This window comes from Halichoerus grypus, chromosome 1 (assembly GCF_964656455.1).
Source record: "Halichoerus grypus chromosome 1, mHalGry1.hap1.1, whole genome shotgun sequence".
In the NCBI taxonomy this organism is placed as follows: domain Eukaryota; kingdom Metazoa; phylum Chordata; class Mammalia; order Carnivora; family Phocidae; genus Halichoerus; species Halichoerus grypus.
Genome location: NC_135712.1, coordinates 117,613,987 through 117,627,146, shown reverse-complemented (window position 1 = coordinate 117,627,146; position 13,160 = coordinate 117,613,987). Strand labels below are relative to the sequence as shown.

The window sequence follows — 13,160 nt, the reverse complement described above, 5'->3', positions numbered from 1 at the left end:
TAGGAAATATGTTATTCAAAGACTGCAAAAATTCATTAGGTTATAAGTTTTCTATCAGGGTAAACTATTTTCAGAGTCTCATCTGGTAAAACAAAGACCTAAGTTAATCTATATAATTCCACAACCTATAAATAGACATATATATGATTCTGTATCTAGTTCTATAGTCCTAAAAGTCTTAAGACAAATTCTCTCTAACCTGTTTTTCCCTCTGTCAAAATGCTACAAAGAGGGGCGCCTGGGTGGCTCAGTTGGTTAAACATCTGCCTTCGGCTCAGGTCATGATCCTAGAGTCCTGGGATCAAGCCACACACTGGGTTCCCTCTGCCCCTCCCCCTGCTCCTACTTGCTCTCTCTCTCTCTCAAATAAGTAAATAAAATCTTTGTTTAAAAAATGCTACAAAGAAAAACTCTCTAAGGGAATTACTAACCTCTTTCATACTACAAATCCAGCAAGGTATAATATTTACTCAAGTTACTGTATATTTTATTGTACTGCCTGTCTCTCACAGCCTGCATAATTTGGCATGGCTAGTACTATGTACCCACAGGTTTTCTAAACGTGATTGAATATAACCTGTCAAAGATAAAATCTAGGTGAGTGCTTGAAGATTTTGCAATTAAGTTGATAAATGGTCCCCTTTTAATTAATAATGCACTAAACATGCTTATACTTCACAAATTCTATTTTAAAATATCCTACTCCATTGGCAGTTCATTACCAAATTAGAGAAATCCTTCTCAAATCAAAGTAAAAGTCCATAATAAGGAGCCAAAGTGGATTGTGAAAAAAACTCATTCCATTCTGAATATACGTTATTAAAGATATTCTATTTTCTCATTGTTATATCTTACATATATGCATACACTTACATTATAAACAAAATACATAATATGTATCAAGTAACCTTAAAAATGACTTACCTCTGCATCTACCTGAAATCCAAGCACATCCACAAGAACTCTACAAATGTTTCTCACATAAACCTTCCTGACTTGTAAAGCAGATTCATACCCAGCTGGCACATATTTAAGGAAATACTGCAGTAAGTGGCACAAAGCTGCTTTTAGCAAATCAGACTTAAGCTGCATAAGCACACCATCTTCAAACATGACACAGAGTTTTTCCAGCAGCATATTTAAATAGACAGGTTCAATATTTCTGTAAGCTTCTGCTTCAAAGGGGAACAGTGTTTTTATCAGCTTTGATAATGGTTCTTCATAGAGTTTCAATTGGTCAGCATCCATTTCTACAAGATGTTTTAATAATCCCAAAAATGAGCTGAAGAAAGTGCTTGCTGGTTGTGCTGGTAATCCACCAAGCTCAAAGAGTTCAGTTAAAAGGCTAATTGCTAAGGATTTAATTTTTGGACTACCATACTCTAGCAGAACACAACCTATCCGCCAAAGAAAGAGTTCTTGCCTTCTAAAAAACACAATTGCAACAATACGAATAAGAACTGTTAATAAAATGACTTCAATAAATTCTAAATTTTGCATGTTCACCAATTGCAAAGGAGCTGGTTGTAAATATCCCATATGTTCATCTAGTTGACTTAAAAATCGGCTAACTACCACTGGCCATTCCACAAAGTGTCCCATTGCATTTTTTCTGTGGAGGTAAATCACATCTTCAAAAAGATGTAGTAATTCCTTTGTCAGTACTCCAAAAATTGCAGGGCTCTTGCTTTTAAAAAGAAATAATAATGAGCAGATAACTTCACAGATTTTCTTGTGTAACATATGACAGGATGGAGTTGCTGCAATCCGCAGAAGTCTTGTTATGATCCAATTACTGAATTCTTTGAAATAAAAAAAAAGATATTAAATAAGTACATCAGAAATGCTAACTAATTTGCTAAATCCTTGATGATTCATTTTTATTTTTTTAAGATTTTATTTATTTATTTGACAGAGAGACACAGCGAGAGAGGGAACACATGCAGGGGAAGTAGGAGAGGGAGAAGCGGGCTCCCTGCCGCGGAAATCGATCCCAGGACCCTGGGATCATGACCTGAGCCGAATGTAGATGCTTAACCAAATGAGCCACCCAAGTGTCCTGATTCATTTTTAAAGTAAAACACTAACAAAATAGTCTAAAACATTCTCTACACAATGGAAATATGGTAATTTAGTACCAATTTTGGAGTCAAAGTCTTAACTTTCCACTTACGAGTTATGTGAATTTTTCATCTCTAAACCTTGGTAACTTCATCTATAAGAAGGAAATAATGAGGGCTACCATGAGGATCAAGTATGATAATATATGTGAAATTCTCAGCATAGTGCTTGAAGTTCAACAAATGGTTACTATTATCATTCCTTCAACAAATATTTATTGAGTGCCAACTCTGCCCCAAGCGCACCAAAACAAATCAGTCATAGTCCTCATGAATCTTATATAGTTTCTCAAACTTAAAAGATACATTTTATATCATGACCCAGTCTACATATGCATATTTATTTTATTTAAATATATGAAACAAACGTTTCATGAAAAAGTATTTATTACATGCAATGTATTATGGTATTTTCTAGTCTATTATATTTTATATTCATAACCTACTAACTGGTTGTGACCTGTTGTTTAAAAAAGTGTGTCAAAGGGGCACCTGGGTGGCTCAGTCAGTTAAGCGTCTGCCTTCGGCTCAGGTCATGATCCCAGGGTCCTGGGATCAAGCCCTGCATGGGGTTCCTTGCTCAGCGAGGAGTCTGCTTCTCCCTCCCCTCCTGACCCTCCCCCCTGCTAGTGCTCTCTCTCAAATGAATAAAAAAATCTTTAAAAACATAAAATAAAAAAGTGTGTCAAAGAATACAAACAGGTATTTATAATCCAGCTTAGTAACCACTATGATAAAAGAAATGCAGAACACAGTACAAACAGAGCATAAAGAAGGAACAACTAAGCCAGTGCTAGGGCAGGCAGTCAGGAGTTCTGGTCAGAAATTAGACAATAAGGAAATACAATGAGTAAAAGCATGGATTTTCCAATAAAACTTTGTTTACAGAAACAGGCAGCCAGCCCATGGGCCACAGATTGCTAATGCCTGATCTAGAAGAGATTATCAAAAACAGAAAAAAGAAAACTGCTCATGTGTTCAATGGCAAATAAATTTGATTATTTCTGTTCCATCCTGGGTACCTACTTCATAACAAAAGAAAACAATAAAGATGCATAAAACAAAACTAACCATTACCATTTTGCTCCTTAAATTAGAGCAAATCTGATGAAAATATGTATAAAATGTATGTTATATTTCAGAAGAGCAGAAGAGGTAGATTTCATAAAACCAATTGCAGATGAATGCACAAATAGCAGAACTTACCAATACAACTGCCTTTGGCCTCATTTTGCCCTTGGCTTCCATTCACATTTACAAACATAAGTGGGGAGGACTTCATTATATGCTGGATGAAATCAAGCAACATCACAGAGGTTGGCTGAGAGTCAGTTTTCTTTACAAGTTCTAGAGCAACTAAAATGATAAAAGATTCATTTTAAAGAGTCATGACAAATTAGATGGCAGGCCTTTTGTTAAAAAACTAGACTTTGGTGACCAGAACTGTGTCCAGTATAGTATCCATGATAAATTGATGGGACTAAACTCTACAATCCTATCTAATTTTAAATGTTTAATAAACATGTACATTCATCTGTTATACACCCATTCACCAAATATAGATTAAAGGCCTACAATGTGCTTGGCACTGTACTAAAATCTGAGTGGGGAAAAAAACTTCACCTGATTAGGTGAGAGAATCAGACAAACTAATAATTATAATATGGTATGTTAACTGCACCAATCCACAATAGAGGAAGCAAGTGTCTGCGAAGATGCTGTGAAGGAACTGATTCCTAGATGATGAGAATTTGGTCAGAGAAGGGAAGGGCAAGTGGTCTAAACAGGGACAGTACCATATGAAAACACATCTTGCAAGTATTCAGTAGTCCTTTGTTATTTTTCAGCAACTCTTAATTTCATAGATTGAAAAAAGGCTGACTATTTTAAGTCATAATATCTGTGCCAAATTTGGAAGTAAGTTTATATACTATGAGCCAAATGCTATGCTATATTACCCCTTCCATGTAATTTTAACAGATAATGACAAATGTGACACCATCTTGCCAAGTTGGTAATATTTGTCTTTTAAATTGCCACAAACAGGAAACAGTTGCTTCAACAACTCACAAGATCTTATTACCTCCCACAAAGTCACCAACTCTTAGAGTTTTTAAACGGCATTTGTTTCTCAACCACTAATGTAAGACCTAGCTAAAACAGGGTCCACATCATTAGAAATGGCCAACTATTTTTTATCTATTCTAATAGCTTATATCAAAGAATGCCATAGCAAGCAGCAGAAAATCTAGATAACAAGCAGGAAAACAGAATTACTTTAAATGCCTAAATTACATTATGTAATAAGTTAATACTGTAAACAAGTTGCTTGAAAATAGTAACTACCATAAATACTAACTTTACATTTAAAACTACATGGAGAAAAATGCTAGCATAATGCTGTATATATGGAAAAGAAAACAATTTAATTCATAAAATTTATATAAGAAATAACTGTTTCTTACCAACATTTACATCTGTAAGTATTCGGTCAATGAACTGACATAAAATTTGTCTTGGCTTCTGTACAACTGTATTATAGTCCTCTGGACTGGCACTAAAATACAAATAAAAAGTTTTTAAGCCTTAAAGAGACTCACAATTTCATTTGTAAAAAATTCTCGAAATTTGAATTTATCAAATGTATTTAGTTTTAATGTTAACATTCATTGTATCCTTCTGTTTAAAAATGAAAGAAAAATTTAAATACACATTACTGATTTAGAAGGAAAAAAACATGCTAAATGACACCAGAGGCACCCAATATGCAAAATCTAGACCTGCCCTGCCCAATATAGTAGCCATTATTTATGTAGCTATCGAGCACTTGAAACGTGGTTAGTCCAAATTGAAATGTGCTTTAAGTATAAAATATACATTGGATTTTAAATATTTGGTACAGAATATCTCATTAATAATTTTATATTAATTACATGTAGAAATGATATCTAGAGATACTGAGTTATATAAAATATATTATTGAAAATTACTTTCACTTATTTTCTTTTTACTTTTTGTCATGTGGCTACTAGAAAAAATTTTTTTAAAAGATTTTTTTTATTTATTTGACAGAGAGAGAGAGACAGTGAGAGCAGGAACACAAGCAGGGGGAGTGGGAGAGGAAGAAGCAGGCTTCCCACCGAGCAGGGAGCCCGATGCAGAGCTCGATCCCAGGACCCTGGGATGATGACCTGAGCCGAATGTAGATGCTTAACCGAATTAGCCATCCAGGCGCCCCTAGAAAATTTTTAATTATACATGTGGCTTGCATTTTATTCATATTGAGCAGTGTTGACCTAGACTTTTGGAAAATCTACAGAACACAGTTTCTTCAACAAATGAACTAAGGGAAAAAAAAAGAGGAGAAACCTATAACAAAGACTTAAGAGCCATATCAATCAATTACAATCTATGATCCTACAATGGATTCTGATTAAAAAAAAAAAAACTAAAAAAAGCAAAACAAAACAAAACAAACAAAAATAAACTATTAGCAAACTGTATATGACAATTGGGAAAATTTAAACACAGGCTAGATATTTGATGTTATTAAGAAATCATTCTTAGGTGTGATAATGGTACTATGGTATGTTTAAAAAGTCTTTATCCTTTATAGATAAATATTGATATTTATAGATGAAATGATGTCTCAAATTTGCTTCTAAGTAATCTGAGTTGAGAGGAAGAAGGCCATGAATTGATAATTATCAGGTTAAATGGGCAACTGATATACCATTTTCCCTTCTTTTGGATGTCTGAAATTTTCCACAATGAAAATTCAATAAAATATTAGGGAAAATTACATGTATTGAGTATTGGGACCAATCAAGAAAAGTAAATATTAAGAGAAGATATAATAATTAAGCAGAGCAATTGTATCTTAGAATCCTGAATGAATTGAACTTAAGCTCCATGATTTGGTATAAACCAGCACAGAATTGAATGTATGAATATAGTAGAAAGTCTGTATTCTAACACACAGGATGAGGAATTATACAGTCATTCATATAAACAACCACCATTTATTGAGCACCTATAATGTGCCATACTAAATACCAGAAACTACTGCTGGGGGAGGTGAAAGACAAGTTAGTGGAGGAGACTGGTTAAGTCAAGCTAGGCCTCTATCCAGGGTGGATTGTGAGCCCATTCACCAAAACAGTTAACACAGGAGGAAGCACAGGTCTGGGGAGAAAAACAAAACCAGTTTTAGAAATACTGAATTTAAGGTCTCAAGGGAACAACTAAGTGGGATGCACAAAAAGACTGTTGGAATTAAAGTTCTAGTCCTCGAGGGGTGCCTGGCTGGCTCAGTCAGTAGAGCATGTGAGGCTTGATCTCCAGGTGGTAAATTCAAGCCCCACGTTGGGCATAGAGTTTACAGAAAAAAAAATTTTTTTAAAGCTCTAGTCCTCAAGAAATATCTAGCCTAGAAATATAGATTAAATTATCATTATATAACAATACCTATCAAACAAGACTAAACACATTGTCTGCATTATTGCATATTTCACAAGCAGTATGATACGGATATTAAACCCTAATTTGCATATGAGGAGGCTGACATTCATGGAAATTATATAATCTACCACTATTATAGCTAGTGGTAGTGGAAGCCTTGAAAATTAGTGCAATATAAGAAGTAATAAGGAAGCCAAAGAGAGAACCCCAGGTTAAAGTTAAAGGGGCTATGAAGGAGAAAGGGAAAGAGCCAGAAAAACAAAAAGAAAAACCTTAAGAAGCGTGTTCTAAAACCAAGGTTAGAATTTCGAGGAGGGAGCTCTAGACAGGATCAAATTAAATTTGTTAAAATGTCCTTTGAATATATTTTTTATTATGGTCAAATATACTTAACATAAAATTTATTTTAACCATTTTAAGTGTACAGTTCGTGGCATTTAGTATATTCACATTTATTCTACACCATCACCACCATCTCCAGAACATTTTTATCTTCTCAAGCTGGAACTACTAAGTTACTGAAATTAACAAATACTGACAAGTAATATAAACCCTAGGTATATAGAATCAAAGACCAAGTAGTTATATTTGTACATGAAAGTGAAAAAAACTTGGTGCTATTTATCTTATTATTTAAACCAGCCTTGGCCCATAGAAATAATGCAAGTCACATGTGCGATTCAAATTTTTCTAAGTAGCCACATTCAGAATAGAAAGAAACAGCAATTTTCATCATAACAACATATACAAAATATTATTTGAACATGTAATCCATATTAAAATTATTAAAGACTGTTTTACCTCCATTTTTTTTTTGACACTAACTCTTTGAAACCCAGTCTGTATCTCACATTTACAGAACATCTCAATTTAGACAAGCCGTAGTGGCTACATTTGGCTAGTGGCTACCATATTATATGACATCACAGATTTAAATATAACAAAAAATTTTAAAAGTCTAAAATTACAAGGTAACATCAATTGCTTTAGACAAAGTCAAGAGAGTTTGTCTTTATAAACCAAGTGTAATTTGGTAAGTATCATTTAGAAATGTGAAATGAGGAGGTGTATTGGGAGGGGAATCAGGACTGTGGGTGGTGGTGAGTTTTCTACAAAGTATAATTTTCTATAAAGACAATTTATATCATTTTTATCAAAATTTTTGACACAAAATCAATTTGTGCCATTTTTATCAAAAAAAATTTTTAAGTAGGCTCCCCGTCCAACGTGGGGCATGAACTCACAATCCCAAAATCAAGTCACACACTCTATCAACTCAGCCAGTCAGGCGCCCCATTTCTATTCAGTTTTTTAAAAAGGTGAATTGATTATCATTCATTAGATGTACTACTGGAATACTCACTCATGGGAGAGTGGGAACTTCTTTTTATACAACCTCTATCTTAGAACTGACCTAAGAGGGTATACTTAGGAGGAAATTTAGTATCACCTGAAGGTTGGATACATTAGCAAATACTTGATTACCTCCTCTGGGACAAGCGTGAAATACCAGGTTAACGAAGATATCATGCATCAACCCTAAAAATATTTGTAGATTAAAAGTTAAAAAAGTAAACAGGTAATTTTAACACAGCAGGGTTAAGTATTAATAGAGCCAAGACAGAGCACAAGAGGGACAGAGCCCTGAGCAGAGCTTATCAGTCCAGGCTCCCTGAAGGAAGTGATACAAAGCTAAGTCCCTAAAGGGCTAGGCAGGTAAAATAAGGGAAAGGAGGAAGTATTCCAAGCAGAGGAAACAGCATGTGCAAAGGCTCAGGAACAAGAACATGGGCTGCTCTAGAAACTGTTAAGGAATTCTATATGGCTAAAAAAGAGGGAGGCAGTAATTGGACATGAAGCTGAAGAAAAACTGTAAGGTCAAAGCTCAAAGAACCAACTAAAGAGTCTGAATTTTGTACTGAAGGCAATGAGACATTGAAAGGTGCTAAGTAGGAGAGTGAAGGGTAAATGTTCTTGAATTCAATTATGTTATTTCCCTGTTTAAAACATTCCTATGGTTTCCCACTGCACTTAAATCTAATTCCTTATTCTGGTCTATAAGGTACTAAAGGACCTGGCCCATGGCTACTCCTCTACCCTTAACTCACACCAGTCCCTTCTTTGCTTCCTATGGTTTCACCTTTCTTCCTATTTTTTTAAATAGTAGGCTCATTCCCACCTAGAGACCCTTAAAGCTCCCATTCAATCTCAAGACACTTCTCCCAGTTTCACATGACTGGCTTCTCACCATTCAAATTTCCTCTAGTGGTTAATGTTGATGCTTCCCAGGCTTTCATCTCCCTCCCATTGCCCCATTTAATATTTTAATAGCGACTATCATTATCTGAAAGTATCTTGTGATTACAAAGTAATGTTAAACAGGAAGGTCAGACAAGGCCTTTCCGAAATGACATCTGAATGGAACCAGTCTGTTCAGAGAGAAGAAACAACAAGGTGCAAAGGACTGAAGGCAGGAATGACCTTGATGCATACGAAAAATAAGGCCAATGTCACTGGAGCAGAGTAAGGGAAGGATATGTGGCTTTGAGGTCAGAGGCAGGCAGAGGCGAGATTATGCAGGACCTTAGAGGCCTTGGGAGAAGTTTGGATTTTATCCTAAGTGTGCTGGAAAACTAACAGAAGGTTTTAAACAGAGGAGCAATGCTATATAATCTACAATATAATTTATAGCTGTTAAAATCATCTTGGTTGCTGAATGAGAAATCCATTTTAAGTGGGTAAAATGGAAATGGAGAGATTAGCTGAGAGGTTACAGTAACAGTCTAGATAAGAAATTGTAAGAATAGCAGTGGAGACCGTGAGAAGTATTAAATGTAGGATTGTCAGGACTTGCTGATAGATTATTAAAGGATAAGGGAAAGAATCAAGAATAACCCCTAGGCTTTTGGTTGGTACATTTACAACAACCTGGGGAAGGACAGTAAAGACAGTAAATCAAGAGTTCTGCTTTGGATGTTAATTTTCATTTCAGGTATAGATGTTCAACAGTAAGCAACCTAATAATATCTCTGGGTAGAGATATAAATTTGGGAGTTGTCAGCATATAGATGATATTTAAAGACATGGGACTAGATGAAGTTATTTAGGAAGAGAGTAGAGATGAAAAGAGGACAAAGGATATAGCAAAAGCACATGGGGAGTCAAGAATGATTCCTACATTTCTGGTTTGGAAAAATGACTGAACATGGTATCATTTACTGAGATATCCCTACCTCAGTGAATGGGAGGGGAAAAAAATTGGGGAGGGGGGATATGAAGAGAAGTTGTATTGGCTATGTTGAGCCTTTTTTTTTTTTTTTTGAGAGCACTGGAGTTTTGGGGGGAGAGGGAGAAAGAATCTCTAGCAGACCCCCCGCTGAGTGGGGAGCCTGACATAGGGCTCAATCTCATGACCCTAAGATCATGACCTGAGCCGAAATCAAGAGGCAGACACTTAACCAACTGAGCTACCCAGGTGCCCAGCTATGTTGAGTCTTAATGGCATATGGGAAACCCAGCTAAAACTGTCAGTATACAGTCGCATAAATATTCTATAGGAAATGGATGTGGTTTGGAGAAACATATTTGCAATCATCAAATAGATGGCAGTTGAAGGCAGAAGTGGATGGGATCACCCTGAAAGACTATGCAGAGAAAAGAGTGCTAACAGCAAAAAACAGAAGCAAAATTTATTACTGAAACAGAAGAGCCCACACATTAGAACAGTTAACATCTCACTCTTTTCAGAATCGAATTGCCAGTCAATTAATGAAAAAAAAAGGGGGGGGGGGGAAGAAAAGGACTTGATGCCTTGAATCTGAAACCCAGCTCTGATAACTGCTATCTCTTTGACTTTGGTTCTTCAATTTCTGTGACTCACTTTATTACTGAATGGTGATAAAATGTACTCCATTCTATATCATGGAGATACTGTGAGACTGAATAGGCTTGCATGAAGCAGTTTTAGTAAGAAACTCATGACAGTTAAAAACTATTATTATACAATTCTCTATGGGTCAATTTTTTCGGTTCTTTCCCTTAGAATATCCACAATTAAATGAAATGAAAGGTAACATAAGCTCTGGTGATGTAAGAGACTATAAATAAATCCAAGATACTATTATTTTTACTAACAAGTCTCATAAAGGAAGAAAAAAGAGGGAAGAAAAGTATTAATTAGTTAATTCTACATTAAAACAAGATGGGAAAAAAAATATTAGCTTCACATTGAGTCTGAAGACGAAATCTGTACATCAATTTTCTAAAATGAGCATGTGTATTCACGTTACTTTATAAAATGTTAACACAGGGGCACCTGGGTGGCTCAGTAGGTTAAGCGGCTGCTTTCGGCTGGGGTCAGGATCCCAGAGTCCTGGGATCGAGTCCCGCATCGGGCTCCCTGCTCAGCGGGGAGCCTGCTTCTCCCTCTCCCTGCCTCTCTGCCTACTTGTGCTCTCTCTCTCTCTGTCAAATAAATAAAATCTTTAAAAAAATAAAATAAAATAAAATGTTAACACAAAGTATGCTTGCAACATTCATGAAAAGTGAAAAAAACACAAAAACAGAAAAATTCAGTTAAGACAAGTGTGGTTCCTTCATTTATCCTCTTATTTATGTGATTGAGTAAGACTAAATATCCTTGTATGGCCAACAAGTGGAGATGAACACAACTGCACTGCAAAAAGAAAGGAATTAAATATCCCATGGATATTATATATATGTAATATATATATATTATATATATATATTATATATATATATATATATATATAATGTCAGTTCTGACTTTGTGTGCTAAGTTTTCAAACAACTTAAAAAATTGGGAAGCAATTATTCCGACTGATGGTTCAACTGCAGTTGTGGTACAAACCAACTTTTTTCTTGTTGGCAGTGGGTTACAACTTAAAAAAAAAAAAACCAAAAAAGAAAAACCAAGCAAAACAAAAACCCTGCCTTCCTTAGGCCCGGTTGAGGGAAAGTGCGAGTGTGCTGAAGGGGGATGGCAACCATCCACATCCCTCCCCTCCCTTCAGGTGGGATACTGGTTTACCCGATTTTACTGTTCGGTTCACAGAAAACAGGCTTTTGCAAATGAAACAATATTATTTTCACATTTTGGCAACATTCTGTGCACATTTATATCTTGTGGACGTTGTGGCAGGTCCCTGGAGTTTCTGACTAAAATAACGGATTGGGGACTGGATGGCCAACAGGAAATGGGTCCTATCTTCAGAACGACCTATGGTTTCATTCTGAAGAAAGAAACCAACTGCCTTTTCTAGCAATTGGCTTTCCTTGCACAAAATGAGAACCAGTGATTTTTCTTCTAAAAGAGGCAGTTTGGGTCCAAAGGTAAAGCTAAAAACCCAATTCCTTCCGGAGCGATCACAAACAATAGAAACTGGGGAAAGTTCATGGGTCAAGTCCCTCATCTCAGGAAAGAAGTTTCCGGGAAGCAAATGAGTGTAGAAAGTGATCAGAAGGGGCCGTTCCCTCCAGCTGCAGGGGACAAGCCCCGGGGTAGGGACGAGCTCCCGGGCGCCGCTGAGGTATGGGGTCGGCGAACGCCTCTCGTTCCCTGGACCGAACGCCGGGAGTCTGCGGCGACGCCTCCCATATTTTTAACCACCTCTCTGAGGAAGAAGTGCTGAAATGAGTCTCGAAACATCCACAAGGGCCGGGGTTGAGGGTTTCGGAGCCGGCACGCGCGCGGCTGGGGAGGGAGAGCATGTGAGACGCCATCCTGGCCGGGTGGAGAAAGACGCGGGACCGGGAGCGGGAGCGGCCGGGCCTGGCCCTACCTGCCCAACTCCCGCAGAGCGGGGATCATAGATGCCAACTCCAGGCCGTGGTCGCCCATGCTGAGGATGCGCCGCACTCATCAACTGCGCCGACGCGGACTCCCGGCGTCTCCCCAGCTACCTCTACCGGGAAGGCGCGGCGCCCGACGGTGCGCCGCCAGGCCCAAAACTCCTCCCGGAAGCCGCTGCTGGTCCTGCCCCGTTAGGCCCCATTCTTTTTCCGTGTAGGACCCGGGGGAAGCCGGGAGGCCGAAAAGGGGTGGAGCAAAGCAGGCGGAGCGCGCGCCGGGCAAGTTTACCACTGCGGCTCGGGTTTAGGGCGGAACGACGGGCGTGATTCGCGACGAGTTTTGGTTTTTACCCGCACCCTTTGCTACAGCTTGGGAGGCTCAGGGAGGCAAGATCCCCGGTTCTGGAGAAGAAACAGGCTTGACGGGCACTAGCCCTGCCTCCCTCGCATCACAGAAGTGAGAACTGAGATAATTCCCAGAGTTTATGTACAAACTTGGCAGCTGCAGGCGGTGAAATTAAGATCACAAAGTCCTCTCCTGGTTCACAGAAGGAGAAATGTTTTCAAGGCCTGGGCAGCTCGGATTGCCACCCATACTCCCAAACAGAGGAGTAGAATAAGGAAACACCTCGTGCCTATCACCCAACTTCAATAATTGTTGCATATGGCCAGTCTTTGTTTCATCTATAACTACCCTTCCCATTTCCCCTCTTCCTAACTGGATTATTTTTTTTTAAAGATTTTATTTATTTATTTATTTGACAGAGA

The 13,160-nt window shown here is 37.6% G+C and overlaps 1 protein-coding gene across 3 annotated transcripts in view; it reads right to left on the bottom strand.

Annotated features, from left to right (window-relative positions):
• The window catches only part of ATR (ATR checkpoint kinase), a 96,904-nt gene extending 84,364 nt beyond the window's left edge, over positions 1 to 12,540 (bottom strand). Inside the window, exons 1-4 of one of the 3 annotated variants that reach the window (XM_078070953.1) lie at positions 12,383 to 12,540; positions 4,586 to 4,677; positions 3,327 to 3,476; positions 925 to 1,802 (exon numbers count right to left, since the gene is read on the bottom strand). In XM_078070953.1, coding sequence (XP_077927079.1) covers positions 925 to 1,802; positions 3,327 to 3,476; positions 4,586 to 4,677; positions 12,383 to 12,441 — 1,179 coding nt within the window. In that variant the 5' untranslated portion in view covers positions 12,442 to 12,540. The remainder of the gene's footprint in view (positions 1 to 924; positions 1,803 to 3,326; positions 3,477 to 4,585; positions 4,678 to 12,382) is intronic. The other 2 variants (XM_078070941.1, XM_078070948.1) reach the window with 2 other exon arrangements.
• Between the last annotated feature and the right edge of the window lie 620 nt (positions 12,541 to 13,160).